This window comes from Protopterus annectens, chromosome 4.part0 (genome assembly GCF_019279795.1).
Source record: "Protopterus annectens isolate FY-2018-M chromosome 4.part0, PAN1.0, whole genome shotgun sequence".
Lineage (NCBI taxonomy): Eukaryota > Metazoa > Chordata > Ceratodontiformes > Protopteridae > Protopterus > Protopterus annectens.
In genome coordinates this window covers 5741848-5766787 of record NC_056733.1, presented here as the reverse complement: position 1 = coordinate 5766787, position 24940 = coordinate 5741848, and the positions used below count along the sequence as shown (strand labels likewise).

Sequence of the window (24940 nt, the reverse complement as noted above, 5' to 3'; positions counted from 1 at the left end):
ATTACTGTTCATCTCTCCCAAATCCTGTCTCTGATTCATTTCCAACGTACTCTCAATTCTTCTAGTCAGTTCTTGTGCTCTCTTCCTTCTTTCCAACATTTTCCATTGAAACAGTGGAAAAGGTTTCACAGGTAATGTCTCTCTGTGGTCTTTATTACCAGAAGAATAAGACGCAGAATATAATTCTGTTTATCAGCTCACTTTTTGTTGGACAAACTTTTGTATTTCCTCCTTAGCATGAGCAGTTTGAATCTCACACATGCGTCTCGACATTCCCTGAATAGTGGAATCCATTTACTCATCTTCTGCCTGGTGTACAATGAGTAATCATTCTCCACAAAAACTCTGCTGTCTTCCACCTTTAGTACTTTGTCCTTCTGCCACAGTTTTGTCATAATCAACTCCTTTTGTTGGTAGGATTGCATCTTTACTATTAATGGTCTAGGTTGCTTTCACATAGCAATGTTAGGAGCATGCACACAATATGCCCTTTCAACTAACAACTCCTGCTGTGGAATACCAGTCCACTTGTTCATTTGTGCTTTCATAAAATTAATGCAGTCTGTTCCTTTCAGCTTCTCTGGTATTGCTGAAAATCTCAGGTTTTCCCTACTTGCTTTGTCCTCTAATTCTGTTATTTTTGAAACATCTCTTCCTGAGCAGTTTCATATTCATCCAGCTTTTTCTTCATTTCATCCTCTGATTTTTGCAGCTTTAGCACCTCATCTGAATATCTGTTTAAAGCTTCTTCCATTTTTTCTAGCCTTTTGTTATTTGTGTTGATATACTCCTTCAGTGTTTTGTTTATTTTAACCAGGTCTGTGCGCAGTTCTGTTATATATTCCTGTTGGTTATTGGAAGTCATGTCTGGAGGTTGCATTGCTTTTTGCTGAAAAACTTCAGAGCTTTCCCCAGTCAGTGTTTCTTCCTCACTTTTTGTAGCTGATTTTTTTTCCAGGTGCTCTGTATTTCTTTTTTCCAGGCATCCAGGCAGTAAACTACTAGCCAGTTACTGAAGTTTACCCATGAACACAAAACGTCTACTGGCTTTCTCTGTTGAGTTTCAGTTTTCACACTGGGAGAGCTAGAGTCAAGCTGTTACTCAGTGTGCAGCCATCTTGGAAGTCTCTAAATTAGCAATTTTAGTGTCATTTTCTTAATACTCCTTGTACCTTCTAATATCTGTTATTAGCTGGTAAGTTACTTAATTAAAGAAGCCAGACCCAAAAAGGTCTGAATGTCACGAGGAGCTATAGGTGTGAACTGGAAGAAAACAAAAAGGTTCTTTGCTTTTGGCTGGTGGTCAATCATTACCAGTTTTGGGCTCTGCCCTTGGTCTCATCACAGCTCCCTGGACTTTCACCAAATGTATGGCAGTAGTGGCAGCTGGGTTCAGGCTGCAAGGTTCCCAGATCTTCCTCTTCCTTGACAGCTGGCTGCTGACTGCTTTCACAAAGGCATCCCTAATCAAAGCCTGAAATTCCTTGCTCCATCTGTTTCTGTCTTTGGGCATGACAGTGAATTGCAAAAACTCCAGCCCAAAACATGTTTAAGCTCTAGAAAATTTCTGTTGCCATTTGGATATGGTTACTCAGACAACCAGACTACCATTATCAAGACTGAATTCTGTATGTCTACAGGCTTCTCACAGCTCGCATGTTTATAAACCTTCTGCTACTTCACTTCTTCATCTCCTTGGGCACATGGCTGTCTGTGTTTGTCTGGTACCTTTAGCGAGATTCCACATGAGAGTAACACAGTGGACTCTAGTAGCGTAGTGGTGCAATCTAATGCATCCTGTGGACTTTCCAGTAGTACTAACAAATGTTTTTCCTCATTACTTTCACTGGTGGTTGGAATCCCCACTAGGCATGGCAGATAGACCTTTTATTCTTCTCCAATCCCAGGCCACGGTGACTATGGATGCTTCCCTTCTAGGTTGGACATTTCAAGGGGAAAACAGTCCAAGCTACATGGTCGAGGTACAAAGCCAGCCATTATATCAATGTCTTGGAGATGAAGGTGGCCCTTCTAGGATTGCAGGCCTTTCAGGACCTTCTCCCCAAGGGTATGATTTCCATCCAGACTGAATACACATCTGTGTTATGGTATTTGAATGAGCAAGGAAAACTGGATTGTATTCTTTGTGAGGAGAGGCCATAAGGGTTTGGAAATAATGATGTCCTCTCAGCTGTTTCTGATTGCAACTCTCATCCTTTGGAAATCCAGCATCCTGGTGGACAGTTTGACCGGTAACTTACTTATGCATCATGAGTGATTCTCGAATCTGGAAATAGCAGTGCAGATTTTCAGCAGCTGGGGCACCCCCTGCTGTGACCTGTTTGCTTCCCTGTTCAACATGAAGTGCAGTGTCTTTTATGCCCTGATCCCTCTAGAGGGACATTCACCAAGGGATGTTGTCTAGCATGCTTTGCACCCAGGTCTTCTTTTACAGCTATCCCCGACACCTTTGATAATCACGTTTCTTCAGAAGGCAACCCATTGCAGAGCGACTGTCATCTTCATGGCCTCATTAAGTTTGATTCCCCTTACACTGGCCTCACCTGCTTCACCTGCCCTGTGTACTAGACCCAGTTCTGGGTCTGATTTCTCATCCCTTGGGTCTACTCCTCCTGAACTTTCACTCCCTCAGGCTAACCTTATTGTTTCTCCAGTTCCAGGAACCCCAAGCTCTCCAAGAGAGTTATTCAAATCCTTTCATCCTCCTAAAAAACCCTCCACCAAGAAGGTTTATGCTAGTTAATGGAAGCATGTCTCTATTTGGGTATCTTCCAAGAGTTTAGATCCCTTTTCTGCACCGTTAGATACCAGTGTGGTGTTGTATTCTTTTTCCATCCATCTCAGCCATACCTTCCCCCCTTTGTGCCCCCCCCCCCCAAATTGTCATATTTTAGTGAGAGCCTCTGATCGGCCTTGCAGTCCGGCCTCAAAGCCTGCGTAGGAGGGTCCATTTTTGATATACTCTATTCCCTGTTTACAAATTGATCATACCATTTATGATGGGTTCTATATTTCCAGGAGTTTGCATTGGGCAAACTCAATCTGAGGAGATAATGTTAGAGTAGGGTGTTATGGGTAGAAGAGGTAAAGGTCTTGGATTGAAGATTCTTGTCAGATCTGATAACCCACAGGTTGTAATGGACAGAGGAAGACAACATGGATCTGTTGTTATGGTAAGTACATAACTTTTGTTTTTCTTGTACTTACCATGTTATATTCATGTCACATTGGTGCATTACGTATCCTTTTTTTTAAGGCTTAGTAGCTTGCCATTCTAAGAAATAAAATTTGTTTCAGCTTTTTTGCCAAGTAAATGGATTTATCCTTTGTACCCTTTCCTGCTACAACCTGGACTTCAATAGTAAGGGAAGAAGCAGTGTGCATGAACAGTTTAGAGTGGTCAGTCAGCCCAAGCAGCTTGCCTTTAGGAGACCCCGCTGCCCATGGACATTCCACTCAGAGTTTCAGGATCAAAACTTTGTCATTGGCAGGGCAAGCAAAAACACAAACCATTGTGCCAGCCACTTTAACTTGGTTAGCTAGGGATTTGTGAACTTTTAGCAAATATTTATGAGAAGGAACTCTAAATGACATTGTCTTGCAGTTCAGTGCAGAGGATTTAGGTTACAAGCTAATAATATTCATCCATTAATCTTGGATTTGTGTTCCTCAGTCTTCATTTGCCTACTCAAGTGACTCAGGGCAGTCAATCAGACTGCTGCTGTGTCTTCCCTGAAAAAAGGCATTTGTGTCTAGTGACCCAGTTAACAAAATAAAATATAAGTAAATAATAACTGATAGTGCTACAGAGAGGAAGCAATGAAGTTATTACTCTATCAACGAGGTTATAAAACTGAGAGGAAAATGAAACAGAGGAAACTGAAACATAACTTGATAGTCAAGGGGTCTAGGATAAAATACTTTCTGTGCATTGAAGAACAGAAGCAGTGAATGATAAAGACAAGATGGGAAGCACTGAGGAAAGCAGTGTCACTGCTTTATGAAGTGCCTTACCTCAGACCAGTTTCTAAGACTAAGAACCTGCACTGTGAGGGTAGATTAGGTGAGTGTGGGATCTAGTTGCTGAAACTAAGAGGAAGTGAATATGATCCACACTTTATAAGCTAGAGTTTAACAGTAATATTTGTAAGGGTTGGTAAGATTTCTTTGATGTTAACAGTGGGAAAATGAGATTCACAGTGAGAGAGCAAGAGTATAACTAACATTTCATAACTACACTTCATTCAGGCATTCTTGTGTGGGCAGTTTTTGTGCTATTTCTTTTTATCAGTTTATCAATACTATGTGCACATGTATTGTGTAAGCTGGCTGCGTACTTCAGTGCCTTTTTTCACTTTGTCCTACTGTAATGTAACCGTGAAGTTGGTATGTATAAGTTGGGGGTGCAGAGATGCTTGCTTTCCTGCAAAAAATGTTGTTGTGCTTTTCTGCTTTTTTCAAGTGGTGCTGCGGTAGCGTTGTTGCCTCACAGTAAGACGCTGTCCAGTTCGATTCTCAACTACAGCGTCTTCTGCGTGGAGACATACGTGAATGGGCGTACCTTCGTTGAAGGTTGTGCGTCAGGGCTGGCAACTCAGCACGTAAAAATCTGCTGCCAATCATTAGCGGACCGGAGTTCCGCTGTGGTGACTCCTAACTGGGAAAAGCCAAAAGACACAACAACAACTTCTTGATGATAAAGAAGTGATGAAATGGGACTCGTTTAGAATGACTCAACAAAACATAGAGGAAGCTACTAAAACTAACTGTGCAAAAGAGAGATCATAATTTTTAAAACTCTTAGTTATAAGGGATGCAACAGGTGTGGGATTCAAATGTGAATATGAATTACTAACTACAAGGATCGGGGAGGGTTTGAAAAGCAAACAGATTGCCTTTCGGTGTTTGGGGGATAGTTATAAGCATTTCACGACACAGTAGAATTGGTTTAGCCCAGTGTACATTTTGGAGATATTGGTTAAAACCTAAGAGAACTTTGGAAATGAGTGACATATCTAGAGGTTATGTCAGATTTGCAGGAGCTGATAAGATCAGGGATTTATATGGCCATGCAGAGTGGTGAAAAAAAAATTTTTTTGTTTTTTTTTTTTTAACTTTCAATGTCATGATACTTTTGTGATAGTCCAGAACGTAGAAGAATACAGAATGTAACAATAAGACACTGTATCTATACAAAAGGCAAACATTACTTTGTAGAAGTGCACTGTAACACACTTGTTTAACAAAATTTGGATAAGTGAATGGAAAACGTTGAAATAGCAGTGTAAGGCAGTCTGTCATTTTTTTGTGATGCAGAACGTTATTCTACACTCGTAGAAAGATGCTGGTAAGTTTGCATTACAGGTCTACAATAGGATGGATGCTTAAAGTAAAGAATTAAAAGATACAATTGATGGAGTGAGAATTCAGACTTAAGTAACATAGGCTGGTATAACTGACAGCTAGGGAGAGATGCTTCCCAACACAATTCTCAGAGAGGATAAATTCACTTGGAGAAAGGCAGATGTTTGAGAAATAAATTTAATCCAGGAACAGGAAGTGTAAAGGAAAGCAGGAAGGGCCTAAATAGTAGGAAAACTTGTTAGGAGACGATTACTGGCTCCATTGTGCATGGGAACTTGGGAAAATCTTGAGCCACAAATGACAATCCCTTCCAGGTTATTCCTTTGGTGCCAGAAAAGAATAGTAGTCGGAATGGGACTGTTCAGGCTCAGAGCCGTGCTTGAATGTCAGACTTCTTAAGGACAGAGTACACAGTATGTTATAATCCAGAAGGAAGAGAAAGTAAGCTTTAATAGAACTCTCCTAACATTTAGGATTTTCTTTTCTCCCCAGATTCACCTAGACCACCTGCCTGTATTTTTTCTTTCCTATTGTCTCTATTCAAGCTGAAGATGCAGAAGTCATTGTTACCTTTATTCCCCTTCCAGCCGACAGCTCTGTCTACCCTCAGAGCTCATCATCTTGGGATTCTTCCTGGCTCTGTCCTTTAAAGGGCAGGGTGACACACATTCAAAGCTATGTGCGTGTTGTAGCTTAGTACAGCCATTAGTAGTGGAGTGGCTAGACAGGGTCATCACATAATGGTTGACTTTGTGGCAGATATGCTGAAAGATTGAGAACCCCTGCACACACAAATGCTGCTATCCTGGTAGAGGCCACTGCATTCTATGAGACATGGCTTTGTATTACCAGACTCTAATCAAACTAAAAAAAAAACTCAGAGGACAGATAAAGTCTACCAAAGCCACATTTGAGGTACATTTGGCCTCCCAGACCTAGGGCAACCACAAAGCAGTCTTTAGCAATGTCCACAACCTCAAAGGCAATAAAGAATTGAGTGCAGATTTCATTGTTAATGGAGCCACCAACACCGAGCCAGAAGATGTATCAAACCTACTGGCAGACAAATTCAGCTGTAACTTTACCCCTCTCTACCTCTCAACCTCCCTTCAGGGAATACCATCAAATATAACTCCCCCTACTATCACAAGGGAACAGGTCCTCATTGCTCTCTCCAATACCAAGAACACTGCATTGATAGGACCAAACAGTATCCCAGGATGCCTTCTAAATAGCGTGAACATGACCTGTCAGGCCATCTGGAATTGCTATTTATCTGTACCCTCCAAACAGGCTTCATGCCTCACAAATGGAGAATAGCAACAATCATCTCTCTGCACAAAGGTTGACCATCTACAGACCCTGGAAACTACAGACCTATAAGACTCACTAGTTTTGTATGCAAAGCCATGGAATGAATTTTCATGGAAATGATCAATGACGTAGGAAACCTCCAAATAGTGGACCCAACCCGATTTGGTTTCGTCAAGGGCAGGTCATCCCTACTCAGCCTGGCAGATTTCTTTGAGAAGATCACCAAAGCAGTGGATGAGGGCAAAATTGTTTGCACTGCCTACCTTGGCCTGGCCTAGACATTTGACACAATACCTTACCTGTGCATTGTTGACAGTGTCAAGAAGTTGGGTATAAACCCTTATGTCACCCAGTGGATAGCCAACTAGCTCACAGACAGGACCCAGGAAATGAGAATTGTGGAGTCCACTTCTACAAAGAGGCCAGTCAGAAGCAGAGTCCCTCAGGGATCAGTTTTGGGACTGCTGTTTTTTGGCATTTACATTTCTGAAGTCAGTGTCAATGCAAATGGCCTGCAGCTGACTAAATTTGCAGATAATTGCAAATTAGGAGTAGTCATAGAATCCCTCAGTGACACTGATGTTTTTCAGGAAGGGCTGACCCAGCCCAGGAACTTGTATCAGAGCCATAGACTAAAACTAAATGCCAAGAAATGCATAATGGTATCTTTTGAGAAGTCATCCATCCCTGGTAACTACCACCTTGACAACACACCCCTAAAAGTTAAAGCAGTAGTCAGGGACTTGGGGACATGCATAGACAGTAATCAAGCCTTTGACAACACATATCTACAGTAATGTGGAAATCATTCTATATTATGCAACTTCTAAACAAATGTATGGCGTCTAGGTCCAAGGAGGTCATTATTCCATTGTATTCAGCATTCATAGGTTTATAATAATGTATTAGGTTAGCTGCCCTTACGGGCCATTTTGAGCCAAGCCAATTTCCCTTTTTGTGCTTGAATTAACCTATCCCATTTGTTATTTATTTATTTATTTATTTTACATTTGTTGACTGGGATAGTCCGACTGGATACATGTCCATTTTCAGCGGAGGCCCGGGGAGAAAAGCTCCACACTTACAAACAGATAAAGACAAGCAAGTTACAGTATATGCACAAACATATTATATTAGCATACAAGTTACGGTCTCATATTTCAAGCCTATGAAGAATACAGTTTATATTTAGAAATATATACAAATATGTTACAGTTTCTCTTATCAAACCTAGAGGTGTAGCTATATACAGTGTATCTGCAAAGATGTTACAGTTTCTCTTCAAACCATTTAGTGTAAGAGGTACGTCGCTGTGAATAAAAAATTGCAGGGATATTTAGTTTATTATTGACTATCCTTACCCATTTCATGGTCAGTAGTTGCATATTGCCCCTAATGAGAATAACTGAGATTATACTATAGATCATTTGAGCGGACTCATGCATGGGATAAAGCATTTAGGAGCTGCCTGTGTCCATTGATAGTATGGGGTGAAGTCCTGTGGTAAATTTTCTGTTTTCCATCCATAGTTCCAAGTTGCTGTTGAGTATGAATAGGGATGGATTATGTTTTATGTTGATGGGGAGTCTTTTGATATTGCAGAAAAGGTTTAGATCCCTAGACTGAGTATTTCTGAAGTTATCTGAATTGCTGATGTGCAGTAAATCCATGAGTATTGGGTCTGATGATACCTTGCATGCCAGGAAAATTCTACCTCTTAGAAGACTGTAGGATATTAAGTATAGTGGCAGGGCTTTGAGTCTGTCCATGTAGGGCATGTTGCTTAGGCTTTTTATCCCTTTATTAAGGTATCGTTCCAGTTGTTCCATGTGTCTGGACAGATACATGCCAAAGGGCTTATTGTATTTAATGACTGGCCTAACAAAGGCTGAGTAAAGGGGAAAATGACATCCCTAGATCTAGACACAGCCCTCTTGTTTATAAGCTGTGCACTATAGAAGGAATTCCTTACAACAGTGGACATGTTCATCAAAAGTTAGGTCACTGTCCATATTAGTTCCCAAATCCAAAACAACTAGGTCAAGTCTTACTGATGTATTGTCCATGTGGTAGTTCCCTGGGGTAGATGACTTCCCAAAGGATACAATAGTGCATTTTTTTGGCTTTCAGTCCTTATTTATTTATTTGGGGCAAACCTTCCTGCAGGATGGCAGAGTCATTTGGGGATTCAATGACTGCTCCTAGCTTCCAGTCATCTGCAAGATTAGTTAGCTGGATCCCATTGGTATTGACTTTTACTTCAGAACTGAATTACTGATACAATGGCAGATTAAAAGAACTGTGTCTTCATTACTTCAGACTATTTCCTTGGGAGAAATCCCTGTTGTCAGAGAAATATACTAAAATTAAGCCTCCTGCTAAACATTCTAAGATCAATTAACTTATCAAACAAATGTGCGTGCCTGATAGGCACAAATGTAAAATCTTTTTAAATAAGTTAGCATGTATTGTTGATACTGTCATGTCACTGTAATTGTAGACTTCAAAGTCACATCCATTATTAGAAATAGTGCTCACAGTCCTCATCTCCGGCTCCCTCACCTATGACCACAGCCTCTGCATTGATTAGTGGTCCCCAGTTAAGTTGACCAGGACCTTGATTCCTCTCTGATATGATGTCCAGTTATCTAGTTTCTGATCCATTCTGATCGTCGTAATCAGACCTATCACTGAGTACAATGCCCCGTTTAGTATGTACCTAATAAGGCACATCCAGCAATTGTAAGGTCCACAAAGGTTCATCACTAAAAAAATACAGGCAGACCACCTCAAGGCCCTATCCTTGTATTCTGTCTCGTACAGGTTGTTGAGGGGAGATCTATGCCTGGCATGCAAGGCAATGTGAGACACTACCCTGCTAAAATTGCTTAATATCCACAGAGCAGACAGCACCAGAATAACCCATTCTAAAGACCTAAACTGCCTGTGATATTAATAGGACCTGCTGGAGAGACAGGTATGTATCCCAGAGACTACCCCTTTGCTGGAGCAGACTACCCGTTCACATGAAGCAGAGTTCCTCCCTAACCCAATTCAAGTGTAACTTGGACAGTCGGATGGGGATCAGGAAATGCGTCCTTGGTTTGGCACCCATGTCTCTAATGAACACATGCAGCCTGTAAATGGTTCATCTCCAAGGCCCCTGCTTACACTTATCAAGGATACCAGAACTTGTCAGGGATTTAGGATGCATGGCTAGGCTTAAAAAGGCCCTTGTGGTCATTAGCTTAGTGCACACTTATGAACCTATAGACCAGACCCAAATTCCTTAATGTGAGATGTCTTTCCACTCCCATCCAAATGCCTGATCCAGTTCCATTCTAAGCAGTGATTTCCACTGGGAGTATAGAATGGCCCACCCAAATCAGTGTATTGCCCCAGAGAGAGAGTCAGGTAGCCTTATCATTCATCTCTTTCCATGTGCCAACTCCTGTAGGTGCCTTTGCCACTAACTGAAGTTATCTTGCCTAGGTTATAGCCAGGGCTTTATCCTTCTAAGCCAGTGGAGTGGTTTGTCCACTGTCATTTAGGAGAAGGTAACCAGGGATTGTACCAGTAATAATAGTTGACCAATTTCACCTTGACATAAAAGATAAACAGTGAAGGAACAAAAAGGTGACATTGGGAGTTTCTTCCATGGATTAGATAGAAGAACAGGGACAACAGAAGGGTAGACAAAGTTGAAATATAGGGATTGGTTTAGTATGAGAACAGAAAAGACTTTGGTAAGGAAAGTAAAAAACAGAGGTCTGGATGATAAAAGTAAAATTAAATGGTTATAAGCAGGATATGTAAGAAGGGAGACTGATGAATATTCTGACTAGGAAGCACAAGACAAACAAAAATAGTGCAGTTGTAGTTAAGAATCAATAAGTTTGACGACATATACATAATTTAGACTTGGATAACAGCTTCCCCTAATGCTTGATAACAGAGCTGAACAACCTTTCAATTTTTGCTTACAGGTTAATTTAACAAACAGTCCTGGGTTGTTTGAGGATCAGCTCTGGAGTGTAGGTCTAGATATTTGTAAGACTTCTGTTATCTGGGGAATTTGAAAATTGTGTCACTAACCTGATTCATGGCAGTAAGTGCATGGTATCCCTACCTATTTTTTTTAAATAAATTGATTGGAGTTTTGATTGCATAAGACATTACCATAAACTGTTCAACTAATTAATAATTAGCTTTTGTCTAAGGGTAAGGCAAAGCTCCAGCATCCCACTATTAAATTAACTCTGGAATTGCTGCTGTGCCCACTCCCACAAGCAGCTAATCTCAAGAAATCAGACTTTTGACAACTATGTTGAAGTTGCTAATTCAGAGAGTCTTTCCAGAAAGTTGTCCTGCTGTGAGTGGATGGTACATATGTCTAGTTTTATGATGATGGGAAGACTTTAGTTTGTGCAACAAAGCATCCCTGTTAGAACATTGAATGTTCATAACAGCGAACCCAGAAGACTGAAAAGACACAACATCGAAGTTCCATAACACTGAAGTTGAAAAGATTGAACTGTGCAGGTGAATCATTATGCAAGGTCACTGTACAACTGCTTTTGGGATTTTGTCCATTCCCAGCAGCAGTGCAGTCTTAGAATCGATATATATATATATATATATATATATATATATATATATATATATATATATATATATAGGTCTAGGACACATGCTCGACTAGCATATGTCCGAATCACAAAACATCGAACACACACGCACGCACACACACACACACACACACACACACACACACACACACACACACACGCGCGCTTAACATCGAAAAGCGCTTCTGTGTATGTATTGTTCAAAAAAAAATAATCTACGTTTCTGCAGGGCACCTACACCCCCTACTTTATTATTCTCACTTCGAGATCGCACTACAGTGGGGAAAAGGGAATTTTCCCTTATCAGCACTGTAGTCCGATCTACAAAACAGGCATACATACACGGAAGCACGTGTCGATGTTAAGCGCTTTCGTGTATGTGTGTTCGATGTTTTGTGATTCGGCCATATGCTAGTCGAGCATGTGTCCGGCTCCCATACACATATATATATATATATATATATATATATATATATATATATGTATGTATGTGTGTGTGTGTGTAGCAGGGGGTGTGGGGGCTCAGCCCCCCACATAGAGGGTACAGGGTGGTTTGCCCCCTTGCAAAACCTTTTGTATTCAATGTTTTCAGATACGGTGTTTTGGCACTTCCATGTTGTGCCTTTTCAATCTTCTGGGTTTGCTGTTGCAAATGTCGATGTTATGAACAATCGACGTTCTAATAGCAACCCACACCAAGATATAATTTCACTTCCTGCTGATAGGATAGAGGGGTTTCAGCTGATCTGGTGTGACACTTGCAGGTTCCCTGATAATGAGTCTTGAGTTAGCCTCCTTTTGTATCCAGTGCCCAATAAGACCAAATTTCTCAATGAAGAAAGTCCCTTTCTGAAGGAGTGCAGGCCTGCAGCTACTGGGGCACATAGGTTAGAAAAGCTGTCATTGTGTTATGACTCTTCAGGACCAGGAGCTGCCAAACAGTGATCTCAGTCTCTCCTTTTCCACCTTACCTTGATATAGTACTGTACTTTCTTCTCCGGTTTCTTTAGAATGCTATGACACTCACAGAGGCTGAAGATCCGGTGTGAAACGTGTATCCAGGGTTGAATTTTTTTTTATGTGTTTTCCAGTGAATGGTGAAGATTTTTCCTTCTTGTGTACATAAACAATGGATAAGAGATAACAAATGAATAATATTGATGGTTTTGCCAAGTAATCATACGATACAGTTTGATTTTCTTTGTTTCTTGTTTTCTGTAATCCAGATCAAAGGAAGTGCACTTCAGACAAGAGAAACACTCCAGCAACATTTTAGTGACTTAAAAGCAACTTTTACCAAGTTGCTGAATGACAGACTTGCATGTTTGCTGCAGGAGGTTGATTCAATTGAACAGCAGAATATCAAACCCCTGGAAGACTGCCAGAAGCTAATCCAACATGGAGTTACTGCAGCAGATGATCTACTTCGAGAAGGTAAAGTAGTCAAAGTTCACAAAAGAGGAAAGGGAAGGAATATTAATTATGCATGTCATATTCTGAACATCGGTAGCTTGTAGTTTTAAAATTGTCTGCTTTGAGGTATGGTATTTCATAGCTGTAATTTTAGTTTAGTTTTTGCGTTAAGACTTTTCTTCTGTATCCTTCTCTCACATTACTTGTGGTAAACAGATCATGTTTTGTCTGTGTACTTTCTTGGCACTGAAACTGTGTGTGTGTCTGTCTGTGTGTCTGTGTATATATTTATATATAGTTGTTCAGTTTTCTGGCATTTTGCAAGTCCATTTGAACTTCCAAATGTATTTTTTGCGTAATCCTTTTTTGTTGTAGAAGAGAAGTTGCTTGACCAGTGTCTTTTTAGGGTATAACTGATTCCACAAGTTACTTTTTGTATCATTTCATGTACAGTTGAGAGTGCCTGTGCTTTGAGCTTTTCTCTTTTCAATGTCCTTCATTAAAATACAATGTTAAGTTGTCTATCTCGCCTTCATTCTTGCTGGATGGGTTCGACCACTCTAAAGCGAGTTGGTTCCACCGGCTCGAGGCTCCCCTTATATCCCACAATGCTAGGCGAGTTACCTCAGATCTCGCTTTGCCGCTACAGCTTCGAGGTTGGTTTTCTACGGTTCCTGGTAAGTTTTAGCTTTTCTATAAAAGTTACTCTTGTTTCCCTTTTTTTAGTTTAGTTATTCCTAAATTAGTGTAGTTCTTTAAACTCTATCCCAACCTATTTCTTCCGTTTCTTGTCAAAAGAACTTTTAGTTCTTCCCTTGGGCCTTAGGCCTTCCTTCCCTAGGGAGTGTTTGTGTAGTACTACTGCTTATTGTACTTATTTTAGTATATTTTGCTATAATTGTGTTTTGACAGGGTATAACTGGTGTGTTTGAGTGTGTGTTTGTGTTCACCAGTTAGGCTATGTCTAAAGAAGCAAAGGTCTCCGGATTCAAGAAGTGTGATGCGTGCTGTCAGAAAATGTCTCTGACAGACGCTCACACTTCTTGTGTCTATTGTCTGGGGCCTTTGCACCTGCAGGACTCCTGTGCTGTCTGCCATGGCTTCAGCCCCAGGGTCCTGCAGGAAAGAAAAAACAAGCTCATTTTGAGAGGCTTGTTGAAGCCTGAGGATTCCCTGTCTGTCTCAACAGGGAAGCCCTCCAAGGCATCGAGGTCTTCGGCTTCTGAGCCGAGACCTCAGGTTGTTCAACCTTTGCCTTTATCGGCTCCGGCTGGAGCCGATAAGACTCAGTCCACAGTTTCTGTGGCTCCCTCGGCGCGGGGGGCAGGAGTTATCGAGTACCTGTCGGCTCCGACAAGACCTTGAGCCGACAACCAGAAAGAGGTCTAGGTCACCTTCTCTTGGCTCCGTTCATTCGGCTCCAGGTTCTCCCCTGCTGTCTGAACGGGCCAAAGGTCTCATTCCTCTAGGTCATCGAGGTTGTCCGATCATGACCTTCAGAGGGTGGTGAGACGACTACACAAGTCAGAGGCACTGGCCCAGATGCTTCAGAGCCCGACTCATCAGTCGGTGCCTGTCCCGTCCATCAACTCCTTCCTCGACAATTGTCTTCGGCTCCGCTTTCTTCCATGGAGGAATCTCGGCGGACTTGGGTGAGTGGCATCGGACCCTTGTCCGACCCCTCTCCTCTCGGTGCCGGCGCTGGTGAGTTCGGCTCGGACATCGCCTCGGAGCCATCACTGTCGGTGCCGAGGGGTTCTCGGCTCCTGCGCGGGACCTCTGGCTCTGCCTGACAGAGGTCATGCGGAGTGTGTTAGAGCCTGGCTCTACTCCACAGTCGGCTCCGTCAGCCCCCCTCTATGCTGCCTCAGGGTAAGTCGACTCACTCCCTCATCCCGGACCGCAGAGAGCCAACTCCTCAGGAGCCCCTGTGGGATTTCATCCTCTTCCGAGGCCTCTCCTGATTTGGCAGAAGAGCCTCGGAAGAGGAAGTGCAAGAGGAAGCACATTGACTCACCTGAGTCTATCACGTCCGACACAGATCTGGATGATCCTGAGGGTTCCCCCCGTTCCCCTCCTGAAGATGTCTCTTTTGCAGGCATTCTGGGGATCCTTAAACAGAGCGGAAACTGGCCAGCCCTCAACCCTTCGGAGGACGAATCTGTGTATCTTGAGGCGTTTGGCTCTCGCCCTTCCACCTCCTGGGTGTCCCCCTTGACCCCCTCATCCAGGTGGTTGCTAGAAAGGCATGGACGGCTCCTGATTCAGTGGGCCCCACTCCCAGGAGACCCTCCAAATTCATCACAGCTCCAGCAGACAAGGAATTTTTATCAAAAGGAGTCTCTGTGGATGCTATGGTGGTAGCTGCCGCCACAAAGAAGGAACTGGCTGATCCTTCAGTGCCTGTCCATCCACCTAACAAGGAATCTAGGTCCATGGATAGGTGGAAGCGGATGTTCTCCACAGCGACATTTACTATGCGTTCACTGAATTACCTGTGCCATTTCACTCGTCTTCAAAGGGACTTGATCAAAGAAGCGAGTGAAATGCTAGACCCTACAGCTCCGGGTTTCAAGAAAAAATGAACACGCAGCTGGCTATCCTTAATTCTATTTCCAACTCCTCCATGCGCCTCCTCTTATGCGGCCGATGGAGCGAGCAGAGCAGGAACAGGGGTAGCCTTACGTAGGCACGCCTGGATGCGGCTATGCAATTTTGGAACCTTTCAAGGCGTCTTTCACGAACTCCCCTTTGATGGATCATCTCTTTGGTCCACAAGTGAAAGAAACCCTGACTAGGTGCGAGACTGATGGCAAGACCCTTTCTGCCGTCAGTCCGTTTTCTACTCCTTCTAGGCCTTACCCCAAAGGCCAGAAGGGGAAAGATGTGGTTCCGTAAACAATCCCAAGGGACTTCGCCTGACGACAGAGTCGGTTCCCGCCAGAGGCAGAGGGGAACAACAATGGTAGACGCCCTAGAGGCAGGGGTCCAGAACCAGGGCAATCGAGAAACGTTCTCCGATAAGCCCTTTCAGCATCCCTGAGGTGTTGCACGACTGCCCATCTTCCGGGGCAGTCGGGGGGAGATTGTCACTGTACCCAGAAGGCTGGCTATCCTTGACACAAGACAAATGGGTACAGTCCATCATTTCGAAGGCTATTCTATCCCCTTTCTTCGTTTCCAAATCAGTCAAAAATCCCTTCCAGATGTCCCACCCGCTCAAAGGGATATAGCAGCTTTGGAAATTTCAAAACTGCTTGCAAAAAGAGCTATTCAGCCAGTGCCAGCAGACCAACTAGGATCCAGAATCTACTCAAGGTTCTTTTTAGTTCCAAAGAAAACAGGGGACTGGAGACCAATTTTGGATCTCAGTATCTTGAACAGATCGGTCAAGAAAACAAGATTTCGAATGGTCACGCTGCAATCCATTCTTCCCCTATTGGGAAATGGAAACTGGATGTGCTCTATAGACCTTCAGGACGCGTACTATCACATAAAAATGAACAGACGCTCCAGAAGATTCCTCCGCTTCAGGCTGGGAACCAGTCATTTTCAATTCAGGGCCCTGCCCTTTGGTCTCACCACTGCCCCCCGGGTGTTTACCAAATGCATGGCAGTGGTAGCTTCTCACCTGAGACGACAAGGATTCCAGGTGTTTCCATATTTGGACGACTGGCTCCTCACAGCTCCCACCAAGCATCTCCTTTTGATGGCCAGAGATTACACTTTTCGCTGTCAAGAACTGGGTATCTCAATAAATTGCGAAAAGTCTGTTTTGTCGCCTTGTACTATTACCTACATAGGCAAATTTAGATACTGTAAACATGTCTGCAACACTAACGAACCAAAGGATATCAGACATTCAAAATTGGTGTCTCTTCTTCTCAACAACAACAGAGCCAAGGCCAGGTTAGTTCTAAAGGTGTTGGGAATCATGGCAGCGCCATACCTCTCCTCCATTGGCCAGATACCACATGCGGATCCTTCAGTGGATGCTTTTTCTCAATGGTCATACCAGGAACTTCCAATGTCTCACACCATTATGATCACGCGTGCAAAAAGCATCTCAGGTGGTGGATGTCTTCCCCCCAGCTCCTGTTGGGGAGACCATTTGTCCCACCTCCTCCGGTTGCTACTCTGACAACGGATGCCTCCCTGATCGGGTGGGGGGGGGCATTATCAGGGCAGGACAGTCCAGGGCACATGGCAACCAAACGAATGCCACTTGCACATAAATGTTCTGGAGATGAGAGCAGTGCTTTTAGCGTTGCAAGCCCTTCAAGACTCTCTTCCCTTGGGAACGATTGCAATCCAGACAGACAATATGTCTGTAGTGTGGTACATCAACAAACAAGGCGGAACCAGATCATACCCCCTGTGTCGAGAAGCACTCAGACTGTGGCAATGGGTGATTTCTTCTCAGCGTTTTCTGATAGCAACGCACATCCCGGAAGTCCAATCACATTGCGGACAAGTTGAGCAGAGCTATTCTCATGCCTCACGAGTGGTCTCTGAAAGACTCTGTAGTGAGAGATATTTCTCAAGTGGGGTCAGCCTTGCTGCGATCTTTTTGCTACTCCCCAAAACAGCAAGTGCAGAGAGTACTTCACTCTATTCCCTTTACCAGGCCAACCCAGCAGGGACGCTAGTCCAAGTTTGGCCCGGGACTTCTGTATGCATTTCCTCCTTTCCCACTGATCTCTCAAGTAATACAGAAAGCTATCGCTCAGAAGGCCTCATTGATCCTCATTGCTCCTTACTGGCCTCGACAAGTGTGGTTCCCCTTTCTACATCGATTTCTTTTGAGCGACCGTGGAATCTGGACCTAGTTCCAGATCTTTTGATCCATCAGTCGGGTCAGTTTCATCGCCCTCCCTCTCTGAACCTCACTGCTTGGTTCCTCCACTTCCAACCGTAGCCAGGCTTCCTCAATTATCTCACTCTGTTAGAGATATATTGATAGCTTCCCATAAATCTTCCACTCGAAGATTTATTTGAGTAAGTGGAAACGCTTCTCATATTGGGCACAAGGAAAGGACATAGATCCTTTCACCGCTTCCATCCAACTAGTCCTTGATTTTCTAGCTGAACTCTTCCATGCAGGTTCATCTCCATCTACTCTTAAGGTTCAATTGGCAGCTATTTCTAATTTCCATGTGGGTATTTCTGAATCTGCCCTAATGTCCCACAAACTCTGCAAAGCCTTTTTGAAAGGAGTTTTTCTTCTCAGACCTCCTGTAAGAAATCCTCCTTCTCCTTGGGACCTAAATTTAGTTCTTGCTTCTTTGATTCTCTCCCCTTACGAACCTGCAGCTTCATGTTCCTTAAAGTTATTATCATGGAAAACTCTCTTTCTGGTGGCTATCACATCAGCTAGAAGAATTTCAGAACTTCAAGCACTCAGTTGTCGTTCTCCTTACCTTGTGTTTCATAAGGACAGAGTTTCCTTACGAACTAACCCGTCCTTTTTGCCTAAGGTGGTTTCAACATCAAATCTAAACCAATGCATTGACCTTCCTGTCTTTTTCCCGGAGTATTCAAATAGGTCTGAACAAAAATTACACTACCTGGATGTTCATCGTCAATTAAGGTACTACTTGGACAGGACTAAACTATTCAGAAAATCTGATCAGCTGTTTGTCTCCTATGCGGAAAGCAGAAAGGGACTTCCAGTTTCAAAGGTATCTTTATCCAGATGGCTAACATCTCTGATTACCCTTGTTTATGAGATTAGACACCAAAACTGCCTAATAAACCTAAAGCCCATTCCACCAGAGCTTTGGCTACTTCTCTAGCCTTCCAAGACAGACTGCCTATTGACACCATTTGTGCAGCGGCTACTTGGGCTACTCCTCACACTTTTATTTCCCATTATAAGTTGGATTTAGCTTCTAGACATAGAGCTAATTTTGGTTCCACTGTTCTCAGGAGTCTGTTCCGTTAGGCCACCCGGGACAAGGTGCTAGGGACGGTCCCATCCAGCAAGAATGAAGGCGAGATAGACAACTTAACATATAGAAGTTATGTTCTTACCATAACGTTCCATGTTAGTTGTCTTCTCGCCTTCTTCTTCCACCCTCCTTCCCCCTGGCCTAGACAGACCTAGAGGAGTTGTGATCGTGACCTCTCTTTCTACCACCTCTTTCTTAAGACATATGCCTTTGGGCATATTTTCTGGGTCAGGATGTAGGTCACCCTTCTTTCTTCCTGTTGTTAGAGGTGGACTCTGTGTTACAGTTATTCTGTTACTATTATAAGCTGGGGTTAGCTTACAAAGGAGATCTGAGGTAACTCTCGCCTAGCATTGTGGGATATAAGGGAGCCTCGAGCCGGTGGAACCAACTCTCGAGCTTTAGAGTGGCAGTCGGGCCGAGGTCGGCTCGAACCCATCCAGCAAGAAGAAGGCGAGAAGAAGACAACTAACATGGAACGTTATGGTAAGAACATAACTTCTATTTTCTTCGTCCTTTCTTTGGCTTCGTGTTTCTGGCTTTCTTGTTTGAGACCATTTAAACTCAGGTCTTGGCCAGTTATAAAACTTGTTTTTTAGGTGGATGTCTTGATTTGTTATTATTTTGCTATGTTATTAACCCTGTTGCTCTTAATGTGGCTACATCTCTTTTCACTGTACATACCAGGCATGTAAACAAAATGATCGGCTTAGGAGTGAGAACTGGATAGGCATGAGACAGTGGTGATACAGTTTTCATTGAAGAAAGAAACAATGATGAGTGGGTTATTGCTGTGACTGGTACTTGTATTTATTTCTGACACCTTTGAAGATTTAGCAAGGAAGGCATGCATACCATTAGTATGTGCAGTAAAATTAGCACTGTGGATTCTGTAGACAGAAGGAACAGTAGAGCTGAACAAACTTGAGAAGTGGTTAATAGTAACTTTTAATATGAGTAAATGCAGATTCTGCACTTGGGTCCAGGGTCAGATAGCAAAGAGATGTGTATGTGAGTGTCTGTTGGTTGGGGGGGCAGTGTTTGGGATGACAAAACAGCAAAGATACCTAGGAATATCTTGTCTTACAGTACAGTATAACAAGGTGGTGCAAGATGCAGTGTTTCTGCAGCTTTCCCACTTAAAAATTTTTCCTTATTTCCTCCAACACTACTCAGGTGAGCCACCTTGTAACAATATGCAACTTTCCATCAGTTTAGCACTAGACGCTCCCATTCCCCTTTCTACTTCTGAGCAATTAAAACAAAAACTACAGAAAAGTTGCGAGATCAGATACCAACACATATCCTAGTCACTCGTCGAGCAACTCTGCATTCTGAAGACTAATTGCATCATGCCTACAAAATGGAAAGAAGTTAAGCCACTTCCTAAAATTCTTAAAGCCTGCAGTAGAAGTGACTTCAGACCAACATCAATATTACCAACCCTAGGCAAAATCATTGAGAAAGTAGTATTCTACCTTCTGTCAGAATTTATCCAATCCTGCCAAATTTTCTCACAGTGACAACTGTAATAACAACAACATGGGTTTTGGTCTGCTAGGAGTACAGTGAAACCCTGTATGCGCTGGCAGCTGACTTACTTCAAAACACAAGAAGTTTCTTTGTGGGGGTTGACATAACAGTTAAGGTTTTTACCTCACAGATACAAGGTACATGGTTTGATTCTGACCTCTGATTATTGACTAGGCTTATAATAGTCTGCTGACTGATAATCTAGTATTTACCTGTAAACCTATAACAAGTACCCTCTTCAATGACCCTACAGATGCCTTTGCTTTAGTCAACCACAAGTCCAGTTTAGACCCTGTACACTGGACATAAACCTAAATACAGTACAGTGATTGAAGGACTTCCTGAATAGTAAATGGTCTAAAGTCAAGGTAGGTATCACCTTTTGTCAACTATTCCCCATATCAAAGGAGTCCTACAAGGATCAGTACTGTCCCCAATATCTCCAGTCTTTCTTGCCACGCGGTGCCCGAAGCAGAAGCAGTTCGCAAGTGCCGGTCGGTCAACTCCTGTATTCTACGATACCGAAGTCATCAAAAAAGCTAAGTACCCCGTTGGGGACCTTTTCTTGCCTCAGCCGATGTCAGAAATTACTGAAAAAGTTAACAATTGTCTTTCTTGTGGTAAACAACTACCTCATAAGGATTTCCACTCTTACTGCCTCCCTTGCCTGGTCCCAGACCACGACGTCTCGGCCTGTGTAGCCTGTGCTCGCTTCAACAAGCGCACTCTCAGGCGCCGGGCGGAGTTCACTGAAGATTTTTTCGGCGATAATTTTGCTTACACCATGCCGTCGGATCTTCCGACATCGCAAACTCCCAAAAAGCGAAAAGACCGGGACCGACATCCTCGGCCCGCGTCTACCACCGACTCCACGCCAAAACCTAGCGCGAGTGCTCCGGTTCCCTCTGAGACGGTCTCTCCACCGCTCTGAACCGAAGACACCGCATTACCGACGACTCCGATTCCAGACATTACTCCGACGCCAGTTATAGATTTTCCTCCGGATACCGAAACCGAGGAAACGCCCAAGACCATTGCTGTAGACAAGGTCACTCCTGCACGTGGAGCTGCCAGGCCCCCTATGGCCATGTCTATTAAGGCCTACACTAGGGCTAAGGCAGCCAGCAAAACAAAGCATATTACTTCTAAATCCTTTCCTCAGCCGACTCCAGAGACACAAATTATGTCCAATGCTGCTGATTTGATTTCCATGATTAGAGGTTCACAGGCCCATCCTGACAGAGGATCCCAGCCTCCTCCTGATAAAAGGCCCCGGGTTGAACCCTCTGATCCTACTCCTTCAGATGAAGATTCTGAGGGCTCTGTCCACTCAGATAGCCAGGAAGAGCTCTTCCAGACCTATGAGGACTCGGATGCAGAAGATTCCATCCCCTCGGCCTCCCCTCCTGAGGATATTTCTTTTGGGGAAGTTCTGCACACCATGAGGGAACATTTCAAGTGGCAGGGTCAGGAATATTCTGATTATAGGAAACGCCTTAGGACTTTCCTTAAGAAGCCTCAGCACAGGCCCTTAGCTATTCCTCCTGTACTTGATGTTCTGGATGATTTGTATTCTGACTCTAGTGCTACCCCTGATTCTCTTCCTCCTGCTCCAGCCAAGCCAGACAGGTATTACAGGGTCCCAGAAACTCATTCCCATTTATTCAGGGCCCATTCTGCTGATTTGGAAACTATTTCACAGGGGCCTAAAGGAGTTTCAGCCTCCACCTCAAAAATCCTTTGCCCTCCAACAGGGAAGCTAGGTCATTAGAGAGATGGGGCAAAAAGGTTTACACATCCACTACCTTATCTATGAGAGCTTTAAATTGCCTTTTCATATGTTACAATATCAGGATTATCTGTTAGAAGATTTACAAAAAACATTAGCCTCTCCTGATCCTTTAGACAGGAAGTCTTTGCAGGAAGCTGTACATAACACTCAGCAAGTAAGCAATCACTTCCTGCAGTGTGGATATGATGCACTGGAAGCTTCATGTAGGGCAGCTATGACAGGGGCAGTCATTCGTAGACATGCTTGGTTAAAAGATCAACCTCTACCAGATCATGTAAAAGCAAAACTTCTGGATGCACCTTTGGAAAAGAACAAGCTTTTTGGTGCAAATGCTAAGGATGTGTTAAAGACCATCGAAGAAAAAGCAAAATCAGTTCAGACTGTGAAAGATTTCCTCCAGGTTCAGCCCCCCAGATTCAGTAGGAATTGGCCTTCAAAAAACTGGGCCTTTCCTAATCCAGAAAAGTTTCAAAGGGGTAAGAACAGACGTGGCGAGGAAGAGGCCAATACAGAGGCCCTTACAGGGGACGACAATGGCAGCCAGGAAACCAAAGAAGTGACGCAGGGGTTTCACCTGCCCCACAACCACAATCTCAATGACTTTCCTCTACTACCGCCTACCAGGGAACAACTAGAAGCTCCCTTGGGGAAATTATCTCTGTTTGCAGAAAACTGGCACAGACTGACAAAGGACAAATGGATTTTGGACATTATAGACCGAGGGTACAAGTTTCATTTTCATACCTTACCAAGAAAACAAGGCATGCCAAACCTACCACAAAATCAGAGGGCAGAGGCTATCAAGCAAATCACTCTGCTGACTCGAATGAAAGCAATAGAAAGAGTTCCACAACAAGAACAAGACCAGGGGTTTTACTCAAGACTGTTCCTTGTTCCAAGAAAAGAATTTCAATGGAGACCAATACTGGACTTGTCCGCATTAAACACATTTCCCATAAATAACTTCAGCTTATCTCTCTCCAAGGAAGTTCAGCGGATACTAACAGAGGCTCGGAGACCATCCACCAGAAAGGTCTACTTAGCAAAGTGGAAAAGATTCAGCAATTGGAATACCAGCAAGGGACATGATGCATCATTGTTGAACATCCCACTCATCTTGGAATATTTGGCAGATATGTTAAAGAACGGCCTCTCATATTCTTCCATAAAGATACATGCATCTGCTATTTCAGCTAGATACAACACTGATCCTCCTGTTTTTTCTCACCCCTTACTAAGGCAATTCCTCAGGGGAATCAAGAACGTTAAGCCACCAAGAAAGGCCCCAGTGCCAGCCTGGGACCTCAATTTTGTCTTAGAAAAACTGACTCTACCTCCTTTTGAGCCAGCAGCTTCAGTTGACTTGCAATTTCTCTCATGGAAGACAGCTTTCCTGTTGGCAATTACCTCAGCAAGAAGGGTTTCGGAGCTACAGGCCCTAATGGCAATACCACCCTTTATTATTTTTCATAGAGACAGGGTTTCATTAAGGACCAACCCTACTTTTATGCCAAAGGTGGTATCTAGGGTTTCTTTAAATCAAGCCATTCATCTGCCTGCTTTCTTCCCCAATCCTGAGAATAAGGGGGAAAGACTGTTGCATACCTTGGACATTCACAGACAACTTCGATACTACCTGGACAGAACCAAGGCCAGTAGGAAGTCTGAACAACTTTTTGTAGCTTACGCTCCTGCAGTCCAAGGAAAAGCAATTTCAAAACAGACTATTTGTAAATGGATTGGACATTGCATCAGATTCTGTTATTCCTTTCATGGAAAGACTGTTCTAGCTAATGTCAGACCACATTCCACCAGAGCTACAGCCACCTCTACAGCATTCTTAAGAGGGGTGCCTACCAAGGACATTCTAGAAGCTGCTACATGGAGCTCCGTGCATACATTCTCCAAACACTACAATCTCCCTCTATACTCCAGATCCAGAGCAGGCTTTGCTTCAGCAGTCCTGCAGGGTTTGATTGCCACACCATCTTTTTCCTAGAGCATTCCTCCTCCCCCAGCTAAGCTATGGTATTCTACCCACATGTTATGACTGCAGTTGCATTCTTGAAGGACATAGTACAGTTTTGTACCTACCATAAATGTAGATGTCCGATAGACATGCAACTGCAGTCGGATTTTCCCTCCCTCCATACCCCTCTATGCCTAGGGTCCACTCCTATCCCTGTTACTCTTAGCTGGGGATATCTGTTATGGTGTATTTGTTTTATTGCTCATTTATTTGTTTGGAATCCTGTTTTTGTCTTCCAATTTGATTACAGCCTTCCTTGGAGGGCACCTGGCATCTGGGGCAAGAAACACTGAAGAAAATGGCGTCGGCTGATGCTTATGTACTCCAGCCGCTCTGACGTCGGAGAGAAATGCGACATCAGCCGGCGTCGGACCCAGACTTTGGAATCCGGCCGACCGAGGGCTGCCTGAGGCAGGACAACCCACATGTTATGACTGCAGTTGCATGTCTATCGGACATCTACATTTATGGTAGGTACAAAACTGTACTTTTCTTGTTTTCTGTAATCCAGATCAAAGGAAGTACACTTCAGACAAGAGAAACACTCCAGCAACATTTTAGTGACTTAAAAGCAACTTTTACCAAGTTGCTGAATGACAGACTTGCATGTTTGCTGCAGGAGATTGATTCAATTGAACAGCAGAATATCAAACCCCTGGAAGACTGCCAGAAGCTAATCCAACATGGAGTTACTGCAGCAGATGATCTACTTCGAGAAGGTAAAGTAGTCAAAGTTCACAAAAGAGGAAAGGGAAGGAATATTAATTATGCATGTCATATTCTGAACATCGGTAGTTTGTAGTTTTAAAATTGTCTGCTTTGAGGTATGGTATTTCATAGCTGTAACTTTAGTTTAGTTTTTGCGTTAAGACTTTTCTTCTGTATCCTTCTCTCA

General features: G+C 43.3%; 1 protein-coding gene across 1 annotated transcript in view; it reads left to right on the top strand.

The window, feature by feature from the left end:
* CRLF3 (cytokine receptor like factor 3) overlaps positions 1 to 24940 on the top strand; it is a 746924-nt gene that overhangs the window by 415028 nt on the left and 306956 nt on the right. Inside the window, exon 3 of the mRNA XM_044068040.1 lies at positions 12554 to 12761. Within this exon, the coding sequence (XP_043923975.1) occupies positions 12554 to 12761 (208 nt within the window). The remainder of the gene's footprint in view (positions 1 to 12553; positions 12762 to 24940) is intronic.